Genomic DNA, 13,532 nt, shown 5'->3' on the forward strand with positions numbered 1-13,532 from the left:
ATGACCCTACATTTGAACGAGTGGGTTTGGAAAATGGCATGTACTAAGGAAATTAATTTTTTGTTATGACATTCTTCATAGAAATGAAATATCAATAAATATTATAGCTCAGCAGTCAAGCTAATTTAGGCAGCATTCACATCACTAAGCAATAATGACCTAACTTGCATTTTCACAAGACTTCATGAACTGTCTTAACTGGAAAGAATTTTTGCAAGTGCTAATTACGCCTTCTAACAAGACTAGGTGACATTTGCATGGAAACTCTACAAGAAGCCTTGCTCTAATTGTTTTGGACACAGGCTATAAATACAAATCTTTTGTGTAAATACTTCACATAACTCTAAAGACAACTTGTGGTAATCATTTTAGGAGAACATGCAACACCCCAGCCCCAAAGGCTACCCCTTGTGCCACTTTGGTTATCTTAATTTAATGGCCTTAATGTTAATATAGAAATGTACACTCTGCATTGAAAATGGTTACTAAATTAGTCTTCTGCAGCACTTTAGTGAGATAAGAACATTTAAATTAACGTAAAGACTCCAGCAAATTTTCAGTCTGTGCTCATGTGATGCACAATGACAAAATCACACACAGAGCAGCCAGCTGCATCCTGCGTGCCAGTCATTTGGAAGATATGTCAGCATTTTGACTGTTTATCACATAAGCATAACACCATCAAGTTTCATATTAATACAATCACTTTTACCTTTTATTGTTTGGTAGATGATATTATCCAAAGTGGCCTTTAATTTAAAGGTCCATGAATACAACCTTGAGGCAACTAATCAACTCTACAATCACAAATGCATACCTATTATATATAGTTATACCAAACGCGCTACACTTAAAAATGCATTTCTGAAAAAACTATCCAGCTAAACAGCCAATAAAAAACACAACTTGAGCAGATTAGACGCATGTACTTTCTACTAACAACCGCAGCCTCATTTGAAATATGCTCTGCATTTAATTTTTTTATTAGTGGACTTGTGGATATATGCTCTTTTAACTAGATTGTCATTCATTATATGACAATTTTATATTTATTTCATGTGTGTTATTTCAACATAACCATAAACATTTTCTTTAATTTCTCATCATTTTATATTAAGCTACTTGATGAAACTAACAAGTTAATGCTCAAAAATCAATCAGCTTTGCATGTGAGCATATGAAACAGCCAGCCTAGTCAGGGAGTTTTTGAAGATATAAACATCTACACAGATAAACATATATGAGTTTTTTGCAGCATCAGAATATTCCAAAATGTTGCAAAAACTATGGGTAAAATTTTTATCATCCTGTAATGATTTCAAGTCACTAGGCTAAAGTCATTATGATTTAGTTCAAAATGAAGTGTGTCCTGGGGTCCAAAGTTGCATATTTACAACTATGTATATAAACTGGCAGATGTTCATTTTATCACAAGATCTTAGCAAACCACACATCTTTTTATTTGTTATTATTTAACTGCATTGTAAACAGACAGGGAGGCCTGTTCTCATCAGATTGTTCATAATAAGACCTCTGGCTGTAAAATCACTACACAAATGACATAGAGGAGCTATCACTCCTATTACACATGTTAAATTATGATATAAGATCAGAAAGCCCTGACTGAAGCAAATGCTTTATAAATTACTATATTTAAAAAAAAAAACTATAAAAGGTATTTCAAGAACGCTATTTCTGTCCACATGATATGTGCTTCCTGCTAGTAATTTGGATGACTAATTTTTATAGCTCAAGCAGCTATTTGATGCAACTGTCTTTATTAAACAGTTGTTAAAATCACTTACTTTAAAGGTCATGACATTTGATTACATTCAATATCATTGATGACTTTATTTTATTAACATGTGATTGTATAAAAATCTCTTGTTTGCATAAAATTATTAGCTGTTCTCAAAAGTGGAATAACAGATACATTTGGTACTTTGAGAATTCCTGTATCTAAGGGTTGGCATACTATAAAACATTCAAATGGAATAAAAAAGGTAAAATATTAATCAAAATTGGTGTTGCAAAGCTGCAGAACAGGTATTTGTATATGTTTAATTTCATACTGAAACATACCATTTTTCCATTTCCAGCTTTTTTAATCCTTAATTTAATTTTCATCATCCATCCATCTTCCTAACCCACTTATCCACAGGGTGATTGCAGGTCAACTGGAGCCTATCACAGTAATCATTGTGCATAAGTCAGGATTAAATTCCTGGACATCCCCCTGCGAGTACATCACAGTGAAAACACACATACACTGGGGCCAGTTCAGCAACACAGATTATACCTAATCTGCATATGTTTGGACTTTTGGGGAGGAAATGGAGCACCGACAAGAAACCCATGTGGACATGAAGAGAACTTGCAGTCTCCACAAAGGGCATGCCTGGGACGCAAACCCCGATCTCCTTGTTGTGAGGTGGCAGCACTACCACTATGTCACTGTAATTAATCTTCCTTTAATTCTAAATGTTTTGGGTCATAGCCCATAGCTTAGAACAGAGTATACATCTGGTGTCAAAAATTTGCTAAGAACTATAATTTGAAGAAAAGCATGTGCTTACTAATTTTTATAACTGCACAGTGGAGTCTATCTCACTAGCTGCATTATATTCTGGGACTGTGTCTTCTTACTTCAGGACTGCACAACATCTAAGAGCTTGGTGATGGTAGCACAGAATATTACCGATACACATCTTCCTTCTGTCTAAGATATACAGTATATTCATATACAGTATATGTCATTTTTCTCTTTCTCTGTCTTCTAGCAATCAGTATTGAATCAATTATATGCATAAATTATCAGGTTCCTCAGCCACTACTCTTACTGAAAATTATGTGAATAGTGCTAATGTACAGTATATGTAGTTGTGTTCAATGTATACTGTTGTATTATTATCTGTTGTTAGTATTAAACTACTATCACTAGTCCATGGGAGACTTGCAAGTAGATCTGATTGTATTGTGTGCATCTGACAGTAATCTTCAACTTCAGAAACTATCCCCTTAAAATGTTTTGTTTCTTTTATTCAAAACAAGCCAGCAATGCTAAGTTCTCTAGAATTCTATATATAAAGATGATTATCAGCAAAGTTGCCTTACAAATCATGAGCACATGTCTTGATTATCAGCAGGAATGACTTTTATGTCTGGTTTCAGTGTTCTTGCCTGGATTACTCTGTTCTGAAAATCTGTAAGTATGTGCATACTGTTACATACTGACATATTGTATAGGGAGTGAGGATCAGGCCTTATGTATATTGACATCAGTATAACACCTGTCCCTTTGATCATAATTTAAGGATCTGAAAAATTAATGGATCATTAGCTCAATTGTCAACTTAAAATGCACTTGAATAGTCATGAGTCTTATAAGAAAATTTAAAATTTTTAACATGACTTCATAAAAGCTGATCACAGATGTATACGCTCAACAGATTACTCCAGTGTCTTTAGTGTTCCTTTAATTTAAAAAATGAAAAATTTAGAAAGATTATTAAAGCAACGCTGCCCAAGGTTGGTCAAATTGCCCAGACATGCAAAATGTATACATTGAATGAATTAATGAATAAATCAATGTTATTTTAGGAATAACAATGACTTTAATAAATGTAAACAAATATTTGGACAGCCTGTGATAGCCTGGAATGATGTCCAGTGTTGTTTCTGCCATGTGCCTAGAGATTTCACAATAGTCTCCACTACTCCATATAGCACAGAGTTGGACACAGATTTAGTGCTAGGCCTGAAGTCACAATAAAAATGAGAAGATTTATATATCAAAGAAATTGCTTAGGTTTAATAACAATAAATAGCCTTTTGTTTGTATGTGAAAATAATTGGCAGCAATCTGCAATGGTCTTTCTTGTTGTATAAACTACGTTCTGTGCTGTCCTATACTTTCTGTTAATACTTACAGTATAAAACTATGTGCAAATGGTCAAAATACATTTTTGTTCCTGTCAGGACTATTTACCAACTGAAACCAATTTATGTCAACTCTTAAGACAAATATGCCCCTTATTTCTTAGCTCTGTAATATTATGACTCCACAGTTTTGCTCCTTGGCCTTCTTTACATGCAATTAGACTTCAGTTACATCCAAATGAATTAAATCACTGTAGTGCCTAATTGGCTAATCTTTCTATTTTTAATTTACTAAATTCTTAGCAGGAGTTTGACAAATATTCATAACGAAGGTCTGCCATTTTTTTGTACATAGGTTGGAAATTCCAGAAGTGATGTCTCATGGATACATCAGAGGCCTAACTAAAACTATAAAAAGGACTCTTCTTGATTCTGTGCTGCAATTTGAAGGTGTCAACCCACTGAAGCATTTATTATTCAAAAAGGAGACAATCAGAAAACACAGCAATATGAGCCGAAGCCCAGAAAGGATTTCTTCTTATCGTCGCCATTTCGAGGACAGTAGTAGCTCTGCTCTATACCATGTGCGGGTTTCAAGCCCATCTCCTCCTCGGACCAGAGAAACCCGCCAGCGTTCATCCAGCTTCACCCGTTCAGCCACCATGAAATCAGCAGCTGGTACAGTGGGTAGACGAACAACTACAGCCACCTTTAGACCACGGATTTCAAGGTAAATATGGAATGCAGAAGCAGAGGTGTAGTTCAGAAGTCAGCCTTTAGCCAAGCATAATCTAGTCCTAATCCTTCAGAAGCTGTTCCCTTTTCTACAAATATTTTAACTTTATGAATTTGCTTTGCTTAATTTTACTATTCTCTTAGGACATTGATATTGTTGATGATCACATAGTTCAGCATAATTGCTAAAATTGCCTTTTTAAGTTATTTCCGTATAATTAAATATACCATTGCATTAAGGTTTTTATGTTATTGAAGCCATACATATATTTTGCATTAAACATCACTGTGAACCTATTTTGATTAAAGTATATTACTAATAGAAAAAATACATAATGACACAAAGCAGCTTGGTGGCCTAGTGGTTAGTGTTGCTGATTCAGGGGTCCAGCATCCTGAATTTAAGTTGCAGTCTGCACTTTCTCTGTGTGGAGTTTATATATTCTTCCCATGTATGCATGTGGTTTTCCTATTGTACCCCAGGTTTCCCTTCCGAAGACATGTACAGTATGTTAGGTTAATATGTGATTTAAAATGGGCTCCTGCGTGAGTGAGCCTGTAATGGACTGGTGCCTTTTCCATGGTTGTTTCCCACCTTGTGCCCAATGCTGTCAAGATGGGCACCAACACCCTGCAATACTGAATTCCTTTAATGAGATATTAGGAACTTGTATGTTTAATGATAATGTTATATCACCATTGTTAAATACTTTTATTGTAAATTGATTGTTTTTATTAGACTATTTATTGTTTACACAGACTACATGAGGTTTGATACTATTATGACCGTGATCACTGTAATTTCATGTTTACACATAAAGAAATCTTCAAAATACATTCTATCACACTGTCCGGAAGGCAATAGACATCACTCTTCAGCTTCAGTTATTTGAAGAGTTATATTGCCTTTTGTCTGTGTATTACAAACACAACATAAAACACTAACACCATAAAATTTAAGATTTACTTTACATTAAATGTCAAAAATAGTTAACATCTTTTAAAGTTGAAAAAAAAACTATTTATCAGGAAATACTATACAATTTGAAAATTCACACTTTATATGGGCACTTCATGAACAAAATACAATTAAGATCATGTGCCAAAAGTTAGTTGGTGCAATGGTAGCCAGCATAATGTTGTTAAATGCCAGCCTAATCCATTTTGAGCAGGTCTTTTTTGTGTGTACATGAAATTCTTTCACACTTTAAGGCTTTGCGCCAATTGTTAAGTCTAACTTGGTCCAATCTCAGTCAGTTTGAATGGGCGGTCCTCTGGAGCCCCTTTCAGGAGTAGTCCCTGCCTTCAGTTCGGTTTTACCAGGATGGGCAACAAAATTCCTGGAACCTTTAATGAGGTTAAGAAAATGAATGTATGTATGAATGAATGAAATAATGTTTCAGTCTCGGTTTGCAAAAGAAAACAACACATTGGTTCGGTTAGTAACCCTATCACTGTCTATGTGGGCTTTCCAACCGTTCAAAATATTCACAAGGATTTTCTGTGATAAAACCGATTTTCTCCCTCACCCTAAAGGCGTTCCTGTTAGGTTAATTGCACTCTTAAAAACAAAAGGATCCAACTGAAAAATTGGTTGATGGGACAATTTTGGCACCTTAAAGAACCTTCCATATAAATACTCCAGAAATAACCTTTATTTATTTAGATCAGTAACAGATTCCATAATTAACTATGTGTGGGCGTAAAAAGATTTGGAATGAACTCGGTTTGAACAGACGCGAAGGTACGAGAATCTGTCCATCTCTCCCTCAGTTACACCCGACGATGATCGTGTAGACTTTAAGGCATATTGTCAAAATGGACAGGGTGTTAAGATGGGTGGATGAAAGAGAAAATAGCAAGAGCTGGCAACAGAACATTTCGACATTAAAATGCGTCTGCACTCAACACAAAGAAGTACTTACATTTCATCAATTTTACTGTGTTCTAATGAAGGACACACTTTTATTAAGAAGATAATGAGACAAAACACATCATCACTGCAATTGTCTTTCCTAAACAAGTGCCACTCCACATCCTGTAAATTAATTAAACTCGATAATTCACACAAATTCAACGAAGGCAATTTCAGGGTTAAACTGAAGTGAGGAATATCGCACGGCTCGTTTACAGCTGACCGGAGAATATAAATCTGAAAGCAAAGTCAAGTGGTTTGACCACTGCTGTTAAGGCTGTAGAGGAATCATATAGTCAAAATGCCTTTGATGTCTTTTACATCTGTAACTTTGAAATGCTTGATTCAATTTGTTTTTTTAAACATTTCAGAATTACACTTTATATTGAACAAGTATAAGATGACACTAGTCGTACGGGGTATTTGCCACAATGGAGATCAGATTTTTTTTTTTAAGATTTCACCCTTGATATGTCTATACCAGTTATTTTCCCCATGAAGGATCAATCGTTTTATAGAGGTATCCGGTTTGTCAGTGTTTCTTGATGTTATTGATATTGCCGTTAATGAACTGTCTTATTTCAGCATGGGAGCCATCTGCGCCGGGCCATCTTTAGATATCGATGCGGCTGCCGCAGCGAACCAGGAATTCCTAAGCACCCGAACCACCGAGAGGAAGGAGATGGTCGCCTTGAATGACAGACTGGCTGTGTACATCGAGAAGGTAAATTCAGCACTGAATTTCTTTTTGTTCCAAAAATAAAAACACGCAAGCAAAAAGAACCAGTTTATAGCTACGCAACAAAATGTTTTTTTCGGAATGTTTAACCCAGTTTAGCTAGCCACATGAAAGGAACGCCCTCATATGGCTAAAGAACTCTGAAATGTACAATTTAACCAACTGTTTATGTTTTTCTATTCATGCTAAGGTCCGGACTTTGGAGCAACAAAACAAGCAGCTGGAATGCGAGATTGAGGCTTTTCAGAAACGTTTCATGAAGCCCTCCGGGCTGAGAGCTCTTTACGAGGAGCAGCTGAGAGAACTGAAGAAGATTGCAGATCAGATGAAGGTCCAGAGGGTAAGAAAGTGCTGTAAAGACTTGCTCTGAGATGAGAAAATGTAAAAGTGTAAAATGTATTCAGTGAGTCAGTGGATACTTTAACCTCGAAGAAATATTTAATTCTGCTATACAGTTTATACATCATGTCGGGATTTGCAATTACACGCAGCTCTTCGTCTTTACAAATACATAATGAAACTCTTCGGCAAGTGAAGATCGTATTATGAGAGTTATTTTTTTTATCTCCATAAAGCTTTGTGAAACACCGAAACGAGAGTCCTATATTGATTCTGTGTGATATATTTTTATGCTGACTTTTAAGCCTAAACAGAACGAAGAACCGGGTGGATTTGTAAACGTATGAGTAGTGAATGCCGCATACTCGACTGATGCTCAGCAGCGTTACTACGCTTTGTATTCAGATGTTTCATTTTGATTTTTATTATTTGTAAGACTTAAAAATCCAATTTCTGTATTAAAGCCGTTTTTAGATTACTTTTTCTTAATCGATTTTTTAACTAGTCTCTGCATTTGATTATCGATACATAAAATCCGATCCACCACTTTGTCCCGCATACTTAATTGTACATGGAAAACGCAAAATTCTTAGGTTCGATGGTCGAAACTCCCGAATGTATTTCAATTAAATTAGCTCTGCAGTGCATGAATGAGTTCTTAAACATACCGGTTGATAGTATGCCTCCCAACCACCCTCCGCTCTCCCCAAGCCCCTAAATCACAAATAACCAGTGAATTTGAATTTTATTTAGCTGGTTTGATAATATTATAAGACAGTGGGATAGACCCAGTAAATCAATAAACATGTAAGCAGGGACAATGTAAAAGGAAGTGCTGTAATAGTAATGATGATCTTATAAATGATATATTTCCTGAAATTTGTTTTTATTTATGTATACCCTATATCATTATTAATATTTAATTTAGATATTAGTTACAGCCCGTACCCTATTAATTTATGTAATGAGTGTCTGAATAAAGCAGCACAGCGTGTGTTTGGAGAAGATCACATCTGTGGTAGTACACTGTCACTTTTGGAGAGGGAAATGCTCCACTTGGCAACATATGCATAATGTCATATGGTTCTTTTCGGTAACATAATGTGATTGCTATTCCATTGCAGTATTTGAAAATATATATGTAAATGCACGTAAGTCTGTACTTATCTTTATATAATGCATGTTCATTTGAGGTGCTACTTGCTTTATTGCAACAACAGTCAAGTAAAGCTTCTTGGTCAATAACAGGCTTTCGAGGCATTAACATTCTAAAGCACGCAGATTTCTCGTCATTGTCAAAAAAACGGAATATTTCCCTTGCAGTTAAATGTGATGTCTTTCTTTACCTCTTACTAAATACCGCTACCCTTTTAATCTAACGTTGCATATTTATTTTGTTCTTAAAGGATATGGCGATTGCTGCAAAAGAGGCAATGGCTGGACAGCTTGAAATGATTAAGTCGAAGTACGAGGAGGCCTTAGAAGCAAGGAAGAATGCTGAAAGGGAAATTGAGACATTACGTCCTGTAAGAAAGTTTTGCTCCCTTCTTTTCCGATTTACTGTTATTTGCATAATGATGAAGCAAGTAAGGCAGAGCTATGAACTTGCTGTATAATCTTGAAAAGGTTTGGCCACTCATTTTGAAGACTACGAGGATTATTGTATTCCGGATGACAGAAAACCATAAGAAGCATCTGAAGCCATAAAATGCGTTTTTAATAATAATTGTGAAAATTAAAATAATTGTTTGAATGTTTCTCACACCTAAAAAATACACATCATTGTAGAGAAGGGTGTGTTTCGATTTTTGATTAAATATCTGTGAAAGTGATAATTCTGATATTATTAACAGATTGTCAAGATTTTATTCCCAGAAATTGTCTGTCGAAATGGCGAATTGCAATATTTTGGATAACTGAATGAAATACCATTATCTAATTGTGTGCACTTTACTTTTTGATGCGAATATAAATATTCACTTTGTCTTTTAAAGGATGTCGATGCAGCAACCGCTGGACGCATAGCTCTCGAGAAACAGCTGGACAACCTGGAAGTAGAAATAGAGTTCCTTCGCAGAGTACACAAAGAGGTGATGAACACATTCTATATAGAGTATATATACATAGAACACAATTACATTGACATGTAAATAACGAATGCATATATTGTTCCATTAGGAAATCGAAGAGCTAATGAAACAAATCTACTGTGCTTTCTCTGGCGTTGAAATGTCTTTCACGCTCCCCGACTTAGCCACCGCCCTCAAGCAGATTCAAGGCCAGTATGAAGACATAGCTGCCAAAAACTTACAGGTATATATGAACGAAGAATGTCCGAACAATGTCTGTTTTGATAAGTTTACGACATTCCAGAAATATAGAAAATGTATGATGTATCAATTATTAAATAGCCGTTTTTAAGTCTTATCACGTGTAAGAATGAGTGCTGTGATGGTATGATTTCGATTTCTTTGTGTGTACTAATTTATTCTAAAATTCTGCTGTAGGAAATGGATGACTGGTACAAATCTAAATTCGTAGACTTGAACGGCGCCTCTACAAAGCATGTAGAGAGCGTGAGACACACGAGGGAAGAAATTGCGGGCTGCAAACGAGATGTAAGTAATCTGTTCTCAATATTAATCATTAATTCTATTTTCCGAGGTGTTGACTTTTTAAACGAGTTTTCAATGGCCATTGAGTCCTGGGTGGACTTTGGTTCAAAACTTGTCCGTGTTAGGTTAGATTATCGGCTTAAAAGTTTGTTACATTTGTGCCATTAGCCAAAAAAGGTACATATTTATTGTTTTAATAAAACACAATACATATTTAATACAGTATACTTATTAACCTTCTCTTCCACAGGTGACAACTATACCTGTTTGATATAGCCAGATTTTCGTGACATTGTTTCTGCATTCAAAATGTATTTACAGATTTTAAACAAAGAGAGAGAACTAGAAAGCCTCAAAGAGAGAAATGCTGCTCTTGAAGCACAGATCAAGGAAGCACAGGAAAAATACAAAAAGCAGTACGAGGAATTACAGGTTGGCTTCTTTTACACTTCTCGCCCACTCTTGATCATTGTAGGTTTATGGTATGACACCGATTCATGTCTATCAAACGTCCTTTGTCAATTCCTCAGGCGACCTATATACCATCTTTGCATCCTTCTGTGTCTGAAAGATGTTTTTTCTTACATTTTCCAGGAAAAAATAATGAAGCTGCAGGAAGAACTGAAGTCTTTCAAGGAGAAAATTGCATTACACTTGCGAGAATATCAAGATCTATTAAACATTAAAATGGCTCTCGATATTGAGATTGCCACATACAGGTAGCAGCACCCTTTGTTTGTTTGTTTGTGTCTTTTTTTCCTTTGCTTTTCTAAAGAAAGAAACTTACAATAATAATGAAAGAGCCTGCAAGTTGGATTGTGTGTGAATATAATGGCATAATGATTTAATTTTGTTCATTTTAAAAATGTTTGCTAGCTCATGCTTACAGAAAGTACAACTGTGTAAAGCCATGCGACCTCTCTAAATAAGTCGTACCTTCCATGGTTTATTAAAGCTAGAAGGAGATATAACAAACACCTTTGAAATAGTCTAAAATTAGAAATATTTAAAGGTTTGTAATCCATTTTGTTTTCAGTTATCTTCTGAAAATGTATTCTTCTACACCAGCCTCACTATTTTTTGGCTGATATCTTTATCTAAGACAACTTACAACATCTGAGATATGATTGGTTGCGTTTCTTTTTCCATTTGGAACGCAAGCAGGTCCAGTGACTTGCTCTCAGTCACACAATGTCAATGGTAGGATTTGAACCCATGCCTAACCTCAGGGTTGGAGATCCACAGTCTTAACAGCTATGTCACACCACCTACTGTCTTTAAAGGCTGGACGATGCTTAAACTTTAATGGATATGCTTAGTGCCAAAGAGGGATAATTTGAGCACAAGATTAACTACAGCCCTCCTTCATAAGGCTGCTGGAGAGACAGAGACCATAAATGCAGATGCTGAAAATGAAGGTTAACGATGAAGAGTTTTTCAGTTCAGTAAGAGGTCATATTTTTAGGGAGTTGTACATCAGATTAAATCTCAATTAAAAATTTTTGGAGCAATTTTAATTAGACAAGTTCAACATGTTTTTAATATAACTTACTCAACACATCATGAAATATGTACTGTACATGCAGAAATATTCAGCCATTTATCAATTTTCTGAAAATGTCTTATTCAATACTACTTTCACATAAAAGCTGTATCTTCTTTTTTTTTTGTCAAGAAAACTGATTGAGGGTGAAGACACAAGGCTAGCAACTACAGTTGGAGTCATACATCTAATGGGTGGAATGGTTGGAGCAATTGGTGTGATTGGACAAGGTCAGGTTGGCACCATTGAAACTATTTCCAAAGAACAGGCAGTGGAGATGACAGAAAGAAAAACTGTACTCATAAGGTAAAAGTAACCCTAAAGGTGTTCACCTATGTTAAATGACATTGATTTAAGATTTGATCAGTGATAAATATAAAAAAAAAACAACTGAAATCTTGTTTTTGATGAGATAGTTAGTTATTGTTTAGACGCCCGGAAACTGTCTTGATACAGTTTTATATTGAAACTCAAAATTTCTTTGTACCATGTAGTCCATGAACATACAATTATTTTGCTGTGGTGACATATACCTGAGCATAATCTAAATTATGCACTGATGGACAATTAATGGTGGATTTTGTTTCCTCTTAGAACAGTTAAAACAGAAGAAGATAAAGTGCAGAGAGACACCCAAGAACGGACCATCAGGATTTCTGGTGCTGCTGATGATAGTGACGAGGAGTAAATTAAAAAGTTCTTGACAGCAATGAACTAACAAAGTAGACCGCTTGCATATTAATTTTGCTAACAAAATTGCCTAGATTAAACCTGATAAAACTGAAAACCTGGCACCTGTAACTTTTATTATGTCTGCAATAAAGCAATAAATGATCAGCAATGATTGAGAATGTTTTTGTGTATTAATTATTACAAAATTAGTTTTATATGTAAAAAAATAATAATTTTGTGATTATGTTTAGTATACTATTTCATGAATTTCAACACATTTAGAAGGATTTAACTTTCCTTTTTAATAAAATAAATAAAAAAGAAGGCTGTGAAACATAGGTGGATGAGAGTTTGAAGTATTAGCATAACCAATAAATAACATTTTTTAAAGTAAAATGAAAACTTGAAACTGATGCAGGAGATGTGTTGAACCTGAAAAATACCTTCTTATAATTGTCATTAAAGAACACATTCTAGGCATTTAAGAGCCTTTTTCTCTCTTGAACACTCTTACAAATAAAGGTGCTGTATTGAAACCATTTGTAGTTCCTAAAAGAGCCATCAACATGAAAGTTCCTGAAGAACATTTGTTTATTTAGACCTTAATCAGTTAGTGTCCTGCTATAGGCAGCCTACCATACATTAAAGATTTCAGATGTTTTTCTACTTATGAAGTTTTTCAAAACACAAAGAACCAGCTTCATGCACAAAGAGCTCTTCCAAGAATAAACTGGTATTGTATTTCTGCAAGGAACCATATAACTCAATAAAGAACAATAAAGTGCCATTAAAGAACTATTATTTTTAAGAGTGAATGGTCAGTTAAGCATCCTTAAGATACACAGGCTAAAGTTAATTTTTCATTGTGACTTATATTCTCTTTGACTTTAGGAGCATGAAACCAAAACACACGAATAGTTAAAAAGACAAACCAATCCAAAATTTCATGCCCTATTCTACAAGGATAGCACAGTGATTAAAAAAAAAACAAAATCTGTAATTTTTAGTGTTCACATTGAAAAAGAATATACATGGTATACTGAATTAAGAGTGTGTTTAAAGTCCTGTTGTGAAAAGCTGGTTAATGAAGAAAAT

The 13,532-nt window shown here is 34.9% G+C and overlaps 1 protein-coding gene across 2 annotated transcripts; it reads left to right on the forward strand.

Annotated features, from left to right (window-relative positions):
• The first annotated feature begins 4,252 nt into the window (after positions 1–4,252).
• zgc:172323 (uncharacterized protein LOC564165 homolog) lies at positions 4,253–12,609 on the forward strand. 2 transcript variants are annotated; one of them, XM_028796178.2, is made up of 11 exons: positions 4,253–4,609; positions 7,115–7,253; positions 7,459–7,608; positions 9,014–9,133; positions 9,602–9,697; positions 9,786–9,920; positions 10,115–10,225; positions 10,544–10,654; positions 10,817–10,941; positions 11,898–12,071; positions 12,360–12,609. In XM_028796178.2, exons 1-11 carry the CDS (start codon positions 4,254–4,256, stop codon positions 12,451–12,453), a joined length of 1,611 nt encoding a protein of 536 aa, XP_028652011.2. In that variant the 5' UTR covers position 4,253; the 3' UTR covers positions 12,454–12,609. The 2 variants fall into 2 exon arrangements, with proteins under 2 accessions (XP_028652011.2, XP_051781463.1); XM_051925503.1 differs by having other exon boundaries at positions 12,365–12,609.
• The last annotated feature ends 923 nt before the right edge of the window (positions 12,610–13,532 follow it).

The sequence above is a fragment of the Erpetoichthys calabaricus genome, chromosome 3 (genome assembly GCF_900747795.2).
Source record: "Erpetoichthys calabaricus chromosome 3, fErpCal1.3, whole genome shotgun sequence".
Lineage (NCBI taxonomy): Eukaryota > Metazoa > Chordata > Cladistia > Polypteriformes > Polypteridae > Erpetoichthys > Erpetoichthys calabaricus.